The sequence below is a fragment of the Rhea pennata genome, chromosome 8 (assembly GCF_028389875.1).
Source record: "Rhea pennata isolate bPtePen1 chromosome 8, bPtePen1.pri, whole genome shotgun sequence".
NCBI classification, from domain to species: Eukaryota; Metazoa; Chordata; class Aves; order Rheiformes; family Rheidae; genus Rhea; species Rhea pennata.
The window spans coordinates 32,755,311-32,771,810 of NC_084670.1; the positions used below are offsets into that span (position 1 = coordinate 32,755,311).

The 16,500-nt window shown below is 44.6% G+C and overlaps 1 protein-coding gene across 1 annotated transcript in view; it reads right to left on the minus strand.

Annotated features, from left to right (window-relative positions):
- Positions 1-733: 733 nt before the first annotated feature.
- The window catches only part of COLGALT2 (collagen beta(1-O)galactosyltransferase 2), a 57,060-nt gene continuing 41,293 nt past the window's right edge, over positions 734-16,500 (minus strand). Inside the window, exons 5-12 of the mRNA XM_062581079.1 lie at positions 13,752-13,956; positions 8,928-9,047; positions 8,344-8,420; positions 6,461-6,567; positions 5,260-5,392; positions 3,603-3,730; positions 2,868-3,074; positions 734-2,399 (exon numbers count right to left, since the gene is read on the minus strand). Coding sequence (XP_062437063.1) covers positions 2,123-2,399; positions 2,868-3,074; positions 3,603-3,730; positions 5,260-5,392; positions 6,461-6,567; positions 8,344-8,420; positions 8,928-9,047; positions 13,752-13,956 — 1,254 coding nt within the window. The 3' untranslated portion in view covers positions 734-2,122. The remainder of the gene's footprint in view (positions 2,400-2,867; positions 3,075-3,602; positions 3,731-5,259; positions 5,393-6,460; positions 6,568-8,343; positions 8,421-8,927; positions 9,048-13,751; positions 13,957-16,500) is intronic.

The following is a 16,500-nucleotide window of genomic DNA, read 5'->3' on the forward strand; positions in this document are numbered from 1 at the left end:
GACCTGAAGAAACAGCACGTCTGCGCACGCTGCGGCAAAATCAGCCCCAGTCCCAAGGGAAGCATGACACAAAAGAACAACTTCATAACAGCACCCGTTCCCACTGTGACATGTGACAGCAAGTAATCCCTCACAGTGACTTATCTTTTGTTTAGCTACCATAACATTTTACATTCAATGACATAATATAATAAAAATTAAAGAACAAGACTACAATACGCTGGACAGTCAGCAGGCCCCCAAACCTCCTGCTTCCAAAGACCACGTCAAGTTTCTTACCGATGTCTCTGGGACCACCAATGGCCAACAATGCTTGGAACAGGGGTCACACTGGCTGCTGCTAAGGTGAGACCTGACCGGGAGGAGGTGGGAGAGTTTGCGAAGAGGAACGCCTCAGGCCGATCTGCTCTCCACACTCCCCGCGCCTCACAGTCCTCGAGGGTGGAAGCAGCATGGCTTCCAGGCGGTAGCTGCAGAACAGTCACGTTTACAGCCAGCAGCTCTGTGGTGGGGTGATACGGCTGACAAAGCTCTCGACTTCCTTAGTTTGGACTTCACTGTCATCCCAAAGCCACGGCAGGCTCCAATCCCCGCATGCGCTGTTCTTTTTTGAAAATGCCTTTTTTTTCCCAGCCTGAGTCAGCAACAGGGCTGAGCTGTCAGAGGCAGAGAGCCGGCCTTCCCCACCACAACCTGCTCCCACCCAACAAAAAGGACACGCAGCTGCTTATCTTGCATCAGGTTCTATGTATTATCAGACCCGCTGACAGATAATAACATGACTTCTTTAGCAGAAAGCACAACACTGATCAGCAATTATTAAAAATAGACAAAACCAAATGTGTAAAAAAAACCCCACGCATACCCAACTGTACAGATCAGCCAGCCGGCGACAGTCTCTTTAGATTGCTAGTCCAGGAGGGCTTCCCCCCTCCACACAACACCCTGCAGCTTGAGATCTGTTTCAGCTAAACCAAAGCAATGTAGTCCATGGTCACCCGGCCCCTGGGAAACCATTTCAAACAAATAAACAGCATATTCTGCTGACATGTTACCCAATAACAAATACATCAGAACTCATCCAAAAAAAGACAAGTTTGCTCCTCACATGAAAAAATATCAAAAGACAAGTTGTCTTTCCGTCCTAAAACACAGAGTACTGAGGCTGCTGAGTACAGTTGACACCACTAATGTTTCTGTACATTGCTTTGTTTTTTTTTTAAGAATAATGTCAAGCAGTTCATAACCAGACTTGTAAAAATGAAAGTTTCTAGAAGTCCTACACCTGATATTTGTGGATTAATTAAATAGGTCTGGGAAAAGATTGGCTTGTTTTGTTTTTCTGAGGAATAATTTGAGGCAGAACAAAGCAGGACAGACTTGGACTAACTCTGCATCTCTGCACTCTCTGAAGGGAGCACCATTTCCTCTTGTTAGTTTTCAAGATTTTAGATATGCCAAGACATCCGTTCTGGATTGGCAAACCTGTTCAGACAGGCTCTAGGAGGTCTGGAGATTCATGGAGGGGATGCCAGAAATAGCTTTCTACAGTACTGCAATAAAGGAGAGGAGCGCTGCTCCAGTGCTTTGAAGGTTTTTGGAAACCATTTTGATTTTGACAGGGATTCATTCAATAAACAAAATCAAATAACCCAAATGCTTGCCTGCAGTTTCTCTCAGTAAACAGGATTATAAGACCCTACAAACCTGCAAAGACAGTTACACAGCAGCCCACTGACAGCTATCCAGAAAGGTATCAATACTTGTATACCTCAGAGTTCCTCTATATATTAATCTTTATAAATACAGTATTCTACACAAGGAACTGTAGAAAGACATCACTTTTTTTTTCTTCCTTTTTTAACAAAAGCTTGCAAGAGCTTTTGTTCAGATCTCTCCCCTTTTGCTTGCCAGTCTGGAACACTTGTTCTTCCTCCTTCAGCTCTCCCCCGTCCTGGAAAAGTGCCTGGTTAGTCACAACACAAGTGGGTCCAACCACCCTGCTTTGCCTTTCAAGTAGAGGGAAAGGAGACCACATGAACAACTCTACAAGCTTCTAGGGTAAAAACCTAATGTGTGAGGCAGGTTCAGCTGTTGACAGAGTCCTGGGGGAAGTGGGCAGTCATAGCTCATCCCTGGAGGACGGTGCATTGAGAGATGACTGGGGAGGCAGGGCATCCTTGTTCTGGGCATCATTGTGGATCTTGCCCTGCTGCCGGGATTTCCAGGAATGTGTTCTGTCCCAGTCAGTTGACACAGTCTCATTATCCCAGATTGTGGAGGTCTCTGTGTCACTGAGGTAGCCTGGCTGCCCTGTGTAGTGGGTGGGATAAACAAGCAAGGGTTCTGCTGAAAAGGCTTTCAAGTCTCTGGACTCGTAGTACTCCATGTACTTCGCTCTAAAGAGGGGAGAAAAACCATCAGTAACGGAGTGACTGCTCATCTGTGCCACTGGTTTTGCTTGGGGTTATCAGCCAGTCCACTGAGAATACACAAGTAGGTTGAGATATGACCTAAGTGACGAGATGGCTCTAAAGCAGGTCTGACCCTATACAGTTATAAGCATGTGCCTTACAACCACAGCCATACACAACCTATACAACCATAGCCTCTGTTACCTGACAATAGCTGAGTGTCTTAAAGCCAGCTCACAAGCCCTGTACCAGGCAGGTAGGACAACCCCACAGCAGCAGCCCTGTCACTTCACCTGACCTGTATTAGGAGCTCTGCGGCAGACAACTAAGGAGCAGCTCTGTTTCCCCCTCCAGCTGGGCTACAGAAGCGAGACACGCCAACACTATCTGACTGAAGATCATTCGGCAAGACCTGGCTCGTGCCAGCCTGAGCAACAAAGGCATTCTACTTACACAGGGTGCTTGTTGTACATGACTGGCAGAAATTCATCTACAGGCAGCATCTTGCTGAAAGGCTCTGCTCCGATGAGTTTCTGAGCTCCTTGGAAAGAGATTGCATACCCCAGGGTCCAGTACGAATAATCAGCTTCCACCAGGTTCATGACATTGGGAACTGCTTTCTCAGGCTGCTGTACCTGCATTCTTTTCCGGCCAATGTAGCTGAAAGGGTGAAAAGATCATGGAAATCGGAACCAAAGAGTATCTGCAGTGATTAGGACCACAAGACAGTTTCAACAAGGGTAAGGGCAAAGGGGGCAATCCAAGAAGTAATTCACAACCCAGCTCACAGATCTCTGGCCTGCACCACTCTGACACACCCATATCTTAACCCTATGGGTGATGTATAGCTGCAAAAGACTTCATAAGGGAGCTAAGATGTCATGGCCCAAGCCTCAGCACTGGGCTGCCTCAGTTCCTTGGTCATAGAAGCATTTTTGGACATTGTTAAGATCAACCAAAGCTGCCCACAAAGGCTCTCCTCCCAAATCCTGCGGGTACCACTTACAGCTTGGTCATTCCAGTGTCAGAGGCAGATTTGTCCTGAGAGGTAGAACCCACCAAGACATCTCTGTCACCTTTCCTTGCATTCAATATTAACCCTGCCTTCTATCCTGACACAGTAGCTACTGCTGAAGCCCCCTGCAGGCCCAGGAGTTCCCAGGTGGCCAAGAGGTCACAGTTACTTACATAAGCTCCCAGTCTAGCTGCGCTTGTTCAATGTCATCCATTAACTTCATGAGCTTCCTTTTAAACTGGTGTTCAAAGCGAACATCATCCTCAATAACAAGTGTCTTCTCCAGTTCTCTGCTCACCACCTGAAACAAGAGAGTTCAAAAGTGTTAACAGTGGCCTACTTGGGCCACACTCTGTACCCAGAAACTGCTGGGGCAGCAAGGCCATTCAACGCAATGCCATCTACTGTGGATCATCTATAACTAGATGGGCAGAGAATCAACCCACAGAGAATCTCTTGTCTGGTAACTGCAGCTGATCTTTTGTGATCCACTGATCAAGAAGCACATGGATTCCCTTTGCCAGCCTGCAGCATAGGCTGGAGGTCACCCTGACCTGGTACTGCTTTCTGAACCACACAGACAGTGCAGCAGGAGAATCACTCTCCAGTTCACATCTCAGCTGCGACAGACTGCAAGAGCCAGTGAGAACAGGCATGAAAATACCCTGTGGGCTGAGCATTCACAATACGGTGTTGTACCACCTAGAGAAACCCTCCATCTGGAACCCATGAGCTGCCACACAGCATAACCATGGCAGTGACCTCCTCCAAGGAGTGCGCAGCAGCATTTGATATCAAGGCTGCTATCCTGAAAAGCCTCTTTGTTGAGAGAAAGACTGTCCCTGGAATCTGGGAAGGAGGACAATCCATCATGTCTGAAGTCTGATCCTAACTACTTAAAGAATGTACATGCACAACACACACTGCAAATAAGTTCCCATGTTAGCACCTGACTACAGGTGCTTAAAAACTTTCAAGCTCAAAAGCCTAGTCTGACTTCCCATAACAAATCACTTCTGCTGGCATTGGGCTGTTTGTATTAATGCCTTGCTCTGCTGGGAGGTGCTAAAACTAAAATCTCCACAGGCAGAGGTTGTGTCCTTATGCATCTATAAAGGGTAGCTTCAATCCTCACTGTCACATATGGGCAACCACTGCCCAGACTTCTTTCAGTACTAAGTGTTAATCCTTGCCTACCCCACACTGCGCTTGCAATAGTCCCTCCTGTTGATGTAGGGCTGTACAACTCCTCCATCTCTGACCAGCACAGCCCAGATCCTCTCAGTCACTCTCCAGTGGTGACCAGGGACACAAAGAAACTATGGATTCTGACCACCCAACCAAGATCTCTTAGCTCAAGTAACGGTGGCCCCTGCTCTTAACAGGAATGCTTATAATACACCAACTTTAAAAAGCTGATCAGTAGAGTCACTGGAACTTGTATTACCACAGATGTAGATGTGTGTGTCGGGGGGTGAAATCAGGAGTTTGTAACACCATTTGTTCTTCAAAACCTTCCTGCCTTTTTCCTAAGTAAACTTGCTCTAAGTAGGCTATCAGATAGTTTGCAAAAGTAGTCATAAAATATTTTGATGAGATCATTCAAAGTTGTTTTCAAATCAAAAGCAGAGAAGAAAAAGATGAACACTGCGTTCAAGAAAAACCCTACGTGTCGCTCCCCTACAAACTGAGGAAAACAGCTATATTTAACATTTTGGAAAATCTGTATTGTATTTGATGCTCTGCCTTAAGACTGACTTGTATACCTGTTTGATGCATTTGCCCACAGCACCCTCTCAGATGAACCCCAAGCACCCACAAACTCCTTACCTCCTTCCAGATGTAATAGTGACTAAGGAAGCAGCCAATCTCTCCCCTGGTTAGTGGCCTGGAAGAATATGGGTCCCGGTAACCAGGAAGCATATCAATGCTGAGAGCTTTGAGCTGACTTGTGTTCAGTGCTCTGAGAAATAGAGAATAACTCTCACCATTAAAAAAAAAAAGGCAAATTTTAAGTCAAACACAAAAGCAAAAAGGGAAATGCTGCTGGCTTTCAGAGAAGAGGCACATCTCAAGAAATTCTTGTGCTTGTTTTACTCAAAAACCTGAAGAAAATTTAATTTCTTGATCTACATTTATAAATCAAGTTGAACATTGGACATGACTGAGGACTAACACCTACAGAAGGCTGCAGCCTTCCATCATCATTCCCCTCCACGCACGCTTAACACCACTAAGATGTTCACCCCCAGGATACGGCGTCACCTGTGCTTTCTGTCGCTTGAGATTCTGGCTGCTTTGGAACTACTGGTGTTGAAGCAGAAACCACATCAGTCCCTACCACTGCTGCTTGCAGGCTGTTTCCCTTTCTAATACACTGCATTAGAGAAACCTACGAGGCAGAGAATGATATGAACACAGACAAATCAAATCTTTAACTCTGCTAATGACTTCTTGTGGGACATCGGCTTGTCAGCTGCTAGAATTTTTCTCTAAGAGATCTTGATGGGTACCCAAGTTCTAAAGACCATTAGATGGTATTTAGTTTTCCAACTCCCTCAGGCCTCTTTGCAACTCCCAGAGCTAAATTTTTGTGCCTTGATTTCTCATTATATGAGAGTCTTAACTCACCTCAGAGTAGGGTGCACTTGAGAAGGTGCTGTATCAGGCTTAACACTGTATCTCAGCAGCATTATAGCACTCGTATGGAAGATCTTACCAGGAGACAATTGTTGCCAAATGCTTTCACTGCTGACCCCTTTTAACTGTGTGCAAATGTTACTGTTCATGGAAACTGGCATGATTTTCATCAGATTTTCATCTTCACCTGAACTACAATGCCCATGGATCTCTTGTTATTTCAAAAGTAGAAAAAAAATGGAACAAAACTGCCCCAAACAGAGCATTACATGGGAAAATAAAAACGGTATCACCTCTCCCCACCCAAAACAAGGTCAGGGTGTCTTAGGAGACGGTGCAGCTAAGCACTACACACTCTTTGGAAATATTAGCAATCTTAGCTGAAACTCACTTTCCATCCACAGCCTCCACTATCTTGACTGCAATCTCCTGTTCATAGAGAGTCCGCAGCATCCGATCCCGCCTGTCTTTCCGCCGCTTCAAATTGATCATGAAAATCTGGGATGAGGAAAAAGATATTAGCCTTCTGATCTGGGAGAGGAGAAAAAGGGGTCCTAATCCATTCTTCTCCAGCGCCCCCATAGGAAGTGCAGATCTTATTAAAATAACACGTGTGTTTTCATTTCAGATTGTTTAGAATTTGACAAAAAATTGGGATTGGTTTTGAGTTGAAAGTTTGCAGGCTTATTCTCAGTCTAAAAAATCTTTTTTATGGATGTTCATGGGGAAAAGTTGCTCTTCAAGGACAGAGAAAGCTGAGAGGTAGCTAGTTACAGTAGAGTCTATGTTTTCCAAATATTTAAGATGTTTTCCCTTTTACCAAACAGGGTAAATGGCTATCTCCATCTCTGGTATACCAGCCAGCACGTGTCTCTTCACAGGGCTGCAACTGCCCAACTGCCTGTTATTTAAGATTATCAGTGGGGCCGTCACCTAACTATAAGGACACAGTAATGAGAGCATTTTTGTAATTACTACAGGTGCTCAAAATCTACTGCTACCCCTGCCAGAGTAAAAAGCCTAGTACAGAACCAAGGCCTGGAATGGAAAGGTTTGGGCAGGGCTCAGTCCAGCCTTGAGAAGATAGACTCCTTGGCTGGAGGGCAGAGGACTGAAGCCCTTGCTTGCAGTTAAAGTGCAGAGGGTCAGGGAACCGCTTTCAGTCCCAGAAAGACAAGTGCAACCTTGTAGCCCACAGAGCAAAACCTCATCCCTGTAAGAAGTGGATAAAATTCCAGCTCAGTACAAACGCAAAAATAATAAATTGGGTAAATAAAGGGCAACCACAAAGGACAACATGGAAAAAACCTACAGCACCTGTGCTCTAAACGCAGGCACACATAGCCTAATCGTTCAGACTTTACTATAAAAGCCATATAAAAGATACAGCAGAATACGCCAAGAAAACAAGGTTCCCTAGGCACTATAATTCTCTCAGTCATTGTGCCCTGCGCACACAGGGGTTTCTGGCTCTGAGCAAAACATTAAAGCACAGCACATCCCTCTCCAATCTTCTCTCAATGCATGCTCTCCACAACATGAGGCAGAATTTGAGAGAGGAATTTCTACAAGGTCTTGGAGCACTACCAGTGTCAACACCATCCTCCTAGTTCATTTTCACGTAAGGCCATAACAGAAAAACATGGCAACCAACAGGAGGAGGGGAGAGCTGCCACAGCAAGGAAAGGAAACAGCACATATGGGCACAGTCAGCTTGAGTTAAAGTCCAACTCAGGTGCTGGCTCCCCTAGCTGCCCCTGGTTCTCCAGTGGCTGTCTCAGCTCTTGTTGCAGAAGGGACGGACGGCAAAGTTGCCCTAGAGAGTCAGATTTCGGAGAAAGAGCACAAGTTAAAGAACCTCAGTTCTGCCATCCCCTCCAAGCTGGATTAACTAGCCACACTATAAACAGACAAAAAACCCAGAGTTTTGCTATACACTGCCCTTGCACACAAATCAACACTGATAACTAGAGCTCTTGTACCAGGAGAAAGTGCTAAGCACTTATAGACTTGATTGGCCTCATGTCCCAGAAGCAAATGCCAGAGGGGAAAGAGTGCTCCCTGAGCCCTTCCCCTCCCCTTCCCCTGAGCTCAGCAGAAGGTCTCCCAAAATAAACATGTCTATTTTCTCCCTGCAGAAAAGTTCCAATCCAAATGATACATGGTTGGGAAACAGCTACCTACATGAAAAGATCTATACTCAAAGCTCAGCTGCAAGGGGAATCCAGGTCCTCTAAGTGACTTAAGACAATAATAGCAAAACAAATTTCTTACTTCATCAAATCCCATCTTGTCAGGGTGCTTCGGGGGAACAGAGACATACTGAGAGGGTTCAATGGGAGGACGATCAACTGAAAGAGATGAGAGATCCCAAGCATCACCTTCATGAATGCATCTTACATTAAAGTAACATATCCACACATGTTTTTATCACTGGGCCTGAAGTGACAGGGAGGTGAAACGTGATGTCAGTGCAGCAGAGGAGGTACCAGAAAGCATCAACAAAACAAAGCAGAAATTAGCAGCCATGTGCAGAAGAGAGACCTCACAATAAAGTCAAGGTTCTGCAGCATCATTTACATACTACAGATGCTTTTTTCTTTTTTTTTTTTTTAATTTGATTTGGAGAAATTGAGGGACTTTCTGTATGGGGTTGATCTGTCCTTAAGGTGACTGCACCCCTAGGGAGAAAAACAGTGGAAAATAAAAACCTGCATATCAAAACAGTTATGACATCAGTCAGATCAGGTTGTAAACTATCCTGGACTTGCAGGGGGAACAAGCTGGGCTGCTGGCAGGAGAGAGCTCTATAAACATTAGTAAGGGCACTCCCACTGCAGCAGGGCACAGTGACTTACTCATGGCCTCAATTAGTGTGTGCACAAAGTTCTCAGTCTCTTCTTGCAGGGTCTGGTGCGATTTCAGAGGCATGGGAAGGAAACCATAGTGTTCACGGTTGCAGATGAACATCTGAATTCCTGGGGATCAAGTAAAAACAGAAGTGAGGTCTCTTAGCAGCAGATTTTTACTGCTTTGCTCTTACACAGCCACAAATTTATACCAGGACCTCACTCCCAGGACGTACTGCTTCACAAGCAAGCACTTCAAAAACATCACAGTACCATTTTCTGTTTTATCTGGCTGGCAGAATCTGGCCTCTCCTATGAAACGCATTTCTGCTTGCTCCCTAACAGCAGGCATTTTCTAACTGCAATCAGTTTTTTCCTAGGAAAGGCACACCTCTTAGTCCAGAGGAGTCTTTTTCAGCTTTTGCTTTCTACCTTCTGAAATCTCATGCTATAAAAACAATCCTACAGCAGAGGGCAGAACTAGCCTTACCAAAAGCAGCATCTGGCACATACAGTGGGACTGTTGCAGATAACTACAGAACCACAGAAATCTCTAATCCTCAAAATCCCACCTGTACTGCTCAGACCTGGCACGTCACTTGACACAATCCCTCCACAAACCTAGAGCCAAAAGCAGGGAATGATCCTTACAGCTTTTCCCTCTCTGAGTGAGCCAGCCTCATTTAATGAAACAGCTGGCAGAAGAGCAGAAAGGACTTCCATCTGTAGCTGTGCTGAAGGAGAGACAGCAGCAATCCTGTGGCCTGGAGCCTCTCTCCTGGTACAGACCCAGGGCTTCAGCAACAGCCTGCAAACCAGAGAGAGGAGGGAAAAAGGACCCAAAGGTGGGAGAAACATGCAGATTTCAGAGCTCAGGGAGAAGGGTGCAGGCATTTCCACTCATGAGTGGGCAGTACTCTCCCTCACAACACAGAAAGTCTGCATTTACTACAAACCTGCAAGGGCTGTAAGTGGTTCAGGATTGCTTCCCTTTCGCCTATCAGAGACCCCATTCCCTGCAGGGAGAGGAGGCCCAGACCAGGCCCCGCATGCTTGACAAAGAGGGGTGCACAGACATCTGTCTGATCAGGCAACCTCAAAGAGGAAAAAATTCAAACTAACCCAGCGTGGCTAGAGGTGATGGAGGCTTTTGTCTGAGTTCTGCCAAGGCTTCTCTGTCACATAGAATAAATATGAAATGACTCTACCAGCTCAGAAGAGCCAAGTCTGATCCCTTGTTTTCAAAAGCACATGGTTGGCCAAATGTGGGCTCAGGCAGTTCAGCTCTCCTGGGATCATGCAGGAGGTTATCACAAAGCCCAGAGCATCACTATAGCTACAAGGCTCTGTTACTAGCCTAGCAGGGGATTCGCTCCAACTTTTGCAGTCAAGCATCTTCCTTCTATTCACTTGGGCTGGAAAATGGAAGACGAGATATTTTCACCTTTGTTGACAAAGAGCTTGAGGAATATGTATGACAACCATTTTGGAAGTGCTATGTCTACTACCAGATGAGGTTCTTCCCTCTTCAGGACTAGTTTTTACAGTGCCTTGGAGATGAGAGGAAAATCCTAGAGAGATACTAGCAATGAGAAAAGATGCTTTCAAATAGAAATTATAATGTGACTTCCTTTTTCTCAAAGGTTTTTGCAAACTGCTCAAGGAGCTGCATCTGAGGTGCAAAAGAGAAGAGTGTGATGGCATGAAGAGAAAACACAAAGCCTCTTCTCGGAACAGATCCCTGTGCCAGGCGGAAATCAGTTCACTATTCAGGTCATTCACTGGGGATGCCCCAGCAACTTGTGATCAAGCACTTGACTGCTCAAGTTTGCTCTTGTTATCAATGAAAACAAGACCAGCACTGGGCCTAGTGTCACATCATGTAACAAGTTCAGAAACTACTTCCAGGGAATCTAAGAGACAAAAACTGTTCTCATTGAGCTCTGGTAAGGGCCTTGGTTCATTGGGCACAATTTGAAAGATTGTGCTAGAACCCATAAAATTCACAGTGCCAATTAAAAAACAAAAACAAACTCCAAAATCTGAAAGCCTTTTTTTTAAAATTATTTTTATTTTTATTTTTTTTTTTAAGAAACACGCTCAACCACCTCCCTCTCCTCAGAAAATAAATGAAAAGCAAAGCAGACGCTACCTGGCTTGTCACTGCTTTCATGCATTACTCCCCCTAATCCCTGGTATTTTTAGCAGGTCTAAATTGTCTGTGTTAATGATGCTGGTGTTTCTGCCATTTTAAGTTCTGCAAGTAAATTGCTGGCTACACTACTTGCCAAACCACATTCAGCTGTCAGCTGTAATTAAGGTAAATGACAGAATAAAAAATACTACCTGCTGACATTAATGGATTTGGCACTGATCTAATCAACTAATCTTATCTGGCTCACTGATCTCTTGTCTTATCTTCCGCTGGCTTAAACACACTTAATCCGTGCAGATTCCTGCCAATACTTCTGTTCTTTCTGGGATAAAAGCTACCTTAAAATGGTAAAGTTTTGTGGGGAAGGGGATTCACTCTGCAGCTCTTAGTTTTTTACAATAAAAACAACTACTGCCAGAAAAAACTAGAAGTACTTGTATTATCATCATCAGTCTTTGTAAGGCAGTTACCAGGACTGACAACCACACGCCAAAAAATCCAGAGCCATACTTAGGTAACATAAAATATCCTCCACATTCCTGTGATTTGAGCTTCCTGCTGGCTGGCTCCAGGTCTTCAGCCTCAGGTCAACTGGAAGCTGAGGAGCTGAATGCTACCTTGCAAGTGCAAGGGGCTTGTACACCTTCCTCTGCTCTCAGCTGTACCTATAAGACCTTCTCAGGCAGATGGAAGGAAGATGAGGAGAAAGCTCACTTCAGTATCTAGGCCCCTTACTCAACAAAACACTTGCACCAAGTTTCACTCAAAATCAGTACTCCCACTAAGGGAGCATCTGTTTCCTCTGAGCAGACTCGAGAGGGTCTCTCTGGAGCATCCTTTAACAGTTGGTTCAAGCAGCAGGATTCACTGTTGAAGACTGATGGTTTGATCTGAGACAGTAAGCGTGGTATTTGGCCTGGACACAAGCCAACACTACTGTGACTTCATGGAAGTAAATGAATTACTCTAAAGAGAAGTTTATCTCTAAATCCAACCATTTTTCACATTTCTGAACTTGTATGTCATACTTTTATCCTGAGTGACAAAACTAAGCCCAGGACACAAGTCAGCAAACTGACACCAGTGGGCTGGACTGCTGAAACAAAACTGTTCATGCCATAGGTCAGCATCAGAGAAAGTTAGAGTGCTAGGATACAAAGGAAAAAAGGTGGATTCAAATCTCTGAAGTATTTCGTAAGCAGCTGGAGTTAATACAATGCAGCTATAGCACTTGCTGGGTGCTACGTTTCTGGGAGAGCTTTCAGAAGAGAACCAACCGTGCAGATAGACCTGAAGGAACTTGCTGTGCTATCCAAACTTCCACCTCTGTTCTTGTCTAGAGCCAACATACCAACATCCTGATTCTGAAAGTCACTTAGACCCTAAAGGTCTTGCAAGTTCATATCTCACCTCCTCTACCTTCCTCTGCCTCCTAAGGCTTATAATTTCAGCTCTCGCTGCCTCTCCTCTGACTATGATTTACCTTTCTCACTTTATATCCTCTCACCCTGTTGTAGTTGAGTTTTAAAAAGACCTGCTTAGTCTGCCAAGACAACACTGTCTTTTGCAGTGTTGCCAGGAGCTTCAAACCAGCAAGATCACTAAAAGTGAAGCTGCAAAGAGATGGTGGCTGTTGTGCTGGTCTGGAAATGGGAAAGGTAGTCTGCTCGCTCTGTCTCTTCTCCAGAAGTGACTAGCAGTGACAAGCTACAGTGCTTCACTTCAGCTTCTCTCCTCTTGTCTGTCCCTCTTCCTTCCCACCTTAACTTTGCCTCTTTTGCAAAAAGGAGATGGATAGTATGAGCTGTACATCACTCACAGGACCCACAAATAACTTTTCCAGACAATGGAAGGTGATGCTGAGTTTGTGGTTTAGCCCCCAAAGACCCTGACTTTTATATTTCAGATCTAACTGAAATCCTCACACCACATACCAGACAGCAATCCCAGTATCAGTCAGTAGCACACACTTGCCCTCTGCTGTGCCCCAAGGGTCATGCTTGACCAGCTCTCCAAAAGCACACATGATACAACGTCAAGTATGCAGTGATTTAACCCCTCACACACCAGCTCTAATGCACCCTGGCCTGGCAGACATTTCCTCCTCTCAGCACAGCCCATCCAGCCTGACTTTACATCATTCATCTGAAAGTTAAACTGATTTGGCTTTCAAAAAAAACCCTGCAGACATTTTTTTGCTGAGATACCATGAACCAAGGCCTCATCAGTGCTATGTAAACAACTTGTTTTTTATTCCTCATGAGTGCTATCACACCTAAAGTTTCTTGCCCTCCTCCACCTCTTAATGAAGTCTCCTGGAAGTGGCAATTTCAGATGCATTCCCAGCAGTCTTCAGAATGCCCTTCACTCTCACAGCATTCACCTGTGTTCACAGTTTTCTTATCTTGATATAGATTAAGGGTGGATGAACAGAACCAGACATTTTGTCTCTAAAACACTGCCCTTATCCCAAGAATAGTTCCCAAGTCCTTTAAAGCTAGCTGCGATTCTAAACCAATTTCTTGTTTGCTGCTGGTTATCCCTGACTGGACTAGAAAAAGGGAACCGTACATTAACTCAGGGTTGAAGTCCACACATGGCCTTTGACCTATAAACTGGAACTGAAGAGTTGCGTGTCTCTGCTGGTGAATCCTCCCTGGAGGAGGCAATGGACATACCTGCTTGGCGACTGGAGAAGGCAAAGACAATGATATCATCAAAGCTCCAGGTATAGTCCTGGTGGGGTGGATAGAACATCAGCTTGGTGGAGGCCTCTTTCCTCAGGTCGATGAGGAATGTGGAATGAATCATTGGGACAGCAAAACAGCCTGTCCTCTTCCATTCCCGAATCAGGGGATAATCCAGGGTCCTTTTGTAATAGCCCTGCAAACACAGTAATTGGGACACTTGTTACAAGAGGCTTCACAGGTTCTCCCTAGCAAAAACTCTTGCCCTCAGCCCACAGCAAAGAGGGGTCAGTGCCTAGTTCTCAGATTCTGAAGTGTTGGGAAAGGACTGAAGCAAATGCTTAAAAACAATCACTGTCACAGAAGTTACAGCTGGACCCTTTGTCTTTTTAGCAGTCCTTGGAGACCCAAGCCTTTCCCCTGCAAAAATCCCTTGCAATAAAGCTTCAAACCTGGGACTATTTTCTCCTGATTCATGAAACCCCTCCCCCCCCCCTTTTTTTTTGCACACAGATTCTCAGGTCTGATGCCGGAAGGTGCTGAGCCCATGTAACATCCTCCACGTTTGACAGGCATGAAGGACACAATGTCTCACAGAAGAGGACCTGTAAATTAATGCTGACCATCATTTTAGCAAGCATTTGCTTCACTGCAGTGAAGGCAACATGCCAGCTTTCATCAACAGTGTAAGAGTTGCTACTTCCTCCATCCCAGGGACTAGCTGGAAGTTTTGCCCTGTGGGCAGGCAGCTTTAATACCCACTCCTGAGCTCTCCCCACAGAGTCTTTCTGGGGGAAGCACTTCAAGTCAGCTAATTTCACTGTAACCACAAGCTTTGTTAGCCTTCCAGCACTGTGGGTGCATCACCCACATGGTGTGGCTTACAGCTGGTTTTGCAGGTGCAATACATCTGAAGTTATCCATTTGGGAAATAAATACCCTAAATTCCTCCAGATATGAAGTCCTAATGCACCAATTAGACATCTGAACACAGCCGAGAGTTCAATTCAGAGCAGATTCTGGTCTTTACAGAAATGATGAGTCACTAAAATAAGTTAAAATAATAAATGATACATTTTCCATGAGTACCCTAGCAACAAAAGCTGAGCTAATCTCTGCAGAACCACTTTACCTTGGTTCTCTGCAAGTGTGGTGCATGCAATCATACAGTGCATCTGCTTGTCTGTGTATCTGCTGATCCCCCCTCCTGCCTTCAAATACCTTCTGAACATATTGTAAGGACTATGTCTCAAACACAGCCAGTCTGACATTAATGAAGAGAAGTGAGCAGATAGACACCATATTAGGTTTCCAGCTGACAGAAGAGTTAAGATAGTCAACCTTCAATAAACATTCAAGAATGCCCACAGGTGAACAATGCTGGAAACTTGATTTTCTTCCTCCAGCCACTCACTACAGAATTTGGGGCTTTTTGCTGCACATAAGTCACATGTAATCAGGAAAGACGCCAACTTGTCAGCACCGCTGCCATGCTTTCCTAAGGTTAGCCTCATGACATCTAAATGTCAGGCTATCTGGAGCTGGGTTTGGCTTGTTGTTGCTCAGCACCAGAGGCTGTGTTTCAGGGTGTGTTCCAGCTGTTATTCCCTCCCCAAACCCCCAGGGACAGCAAGGCTGGGAGCAGCTTGAAGCTGTGGGACTGATAGCTCAGAAACAAAAGCAAATAAAAGAAAAAATAAAAACAAAGTAGAAACTTTTTGTGGTTGTTTGAGCAGCTTTTCGCCCCAAATCTGCAAAATGTATTTGCTGCTATTTTTTTTTTCCCTTTCTCTCAGCTAATACTGGTAATGATGGAAACTTATTACTGCAGAAGTTAACATTAAGGGCCAGCGCCGAGGCTGGTGCACACAGGCAGAGATCCACTACAGTTTGTGGAGCAATCCTAATTTACAGCAGTGTAGAACCTGACTGGTTCAGTACTTAACCTTAAAAACATAAAGAAAAATGCCCTCACTATGAAGTTTACGTCCCCATTTTAAAACAATAATTGAAACAAGCAAATAATCCCTGCCTACCACTACCATCTTTTCTTTTCTATACATTTAACTCCAAAGAATTTGGAAGGTTCAAGATATTTTCCTGTTATTTTTACTCAATTAGTCTGAGCTGAGGAACTTCATGCCACAGGACAGCGTGGGTGTCAAAAAAGGGTCCAAATAGCAGTTTCTATGAAGAAAACTTCACTTAAAGCTTTAAACACAAAAATCAATCTCAAGAAGTCCCAGAAAATGAGATGCTGGAGGATAGAAAAATATTTTGGGGAAGTATCATTCACTTACATACTTGTTGTGTTTTTCTACTATTCCCTAGGCATCTGCTAGAAATCACTGCTATCAGACAGACCTTTGGCCTGACTCAATACAGTTGTTACATTTTTATTCCACCTGCAGTCCTACTTATGCTCTTGGCAATATTGGGACAGTGACATTTTAAAGCAGGTAAATAGAAGAAGGGGGGAACAGAGTTTGCTCCTTGTTTCACTCCAGGATTAATTACAAAATGAACAACTAGTAATGTGGTTAGGTCTCTGGAATAAAACAAGAGTGTAGGGGAGGGCAGGACTGTGGAATCACTCTTAAAGTACTCATATTTGCAAGCCCCAGGAAAGCTCACAGATATATGTGCAGCTCAGGCTTAAACATATTTGCATATGCAGTACAGTAAGCTTCTCTTTAAGAAGACAGACAGACAACAATCTAGGAAGGAAAGAAAAAGCTTT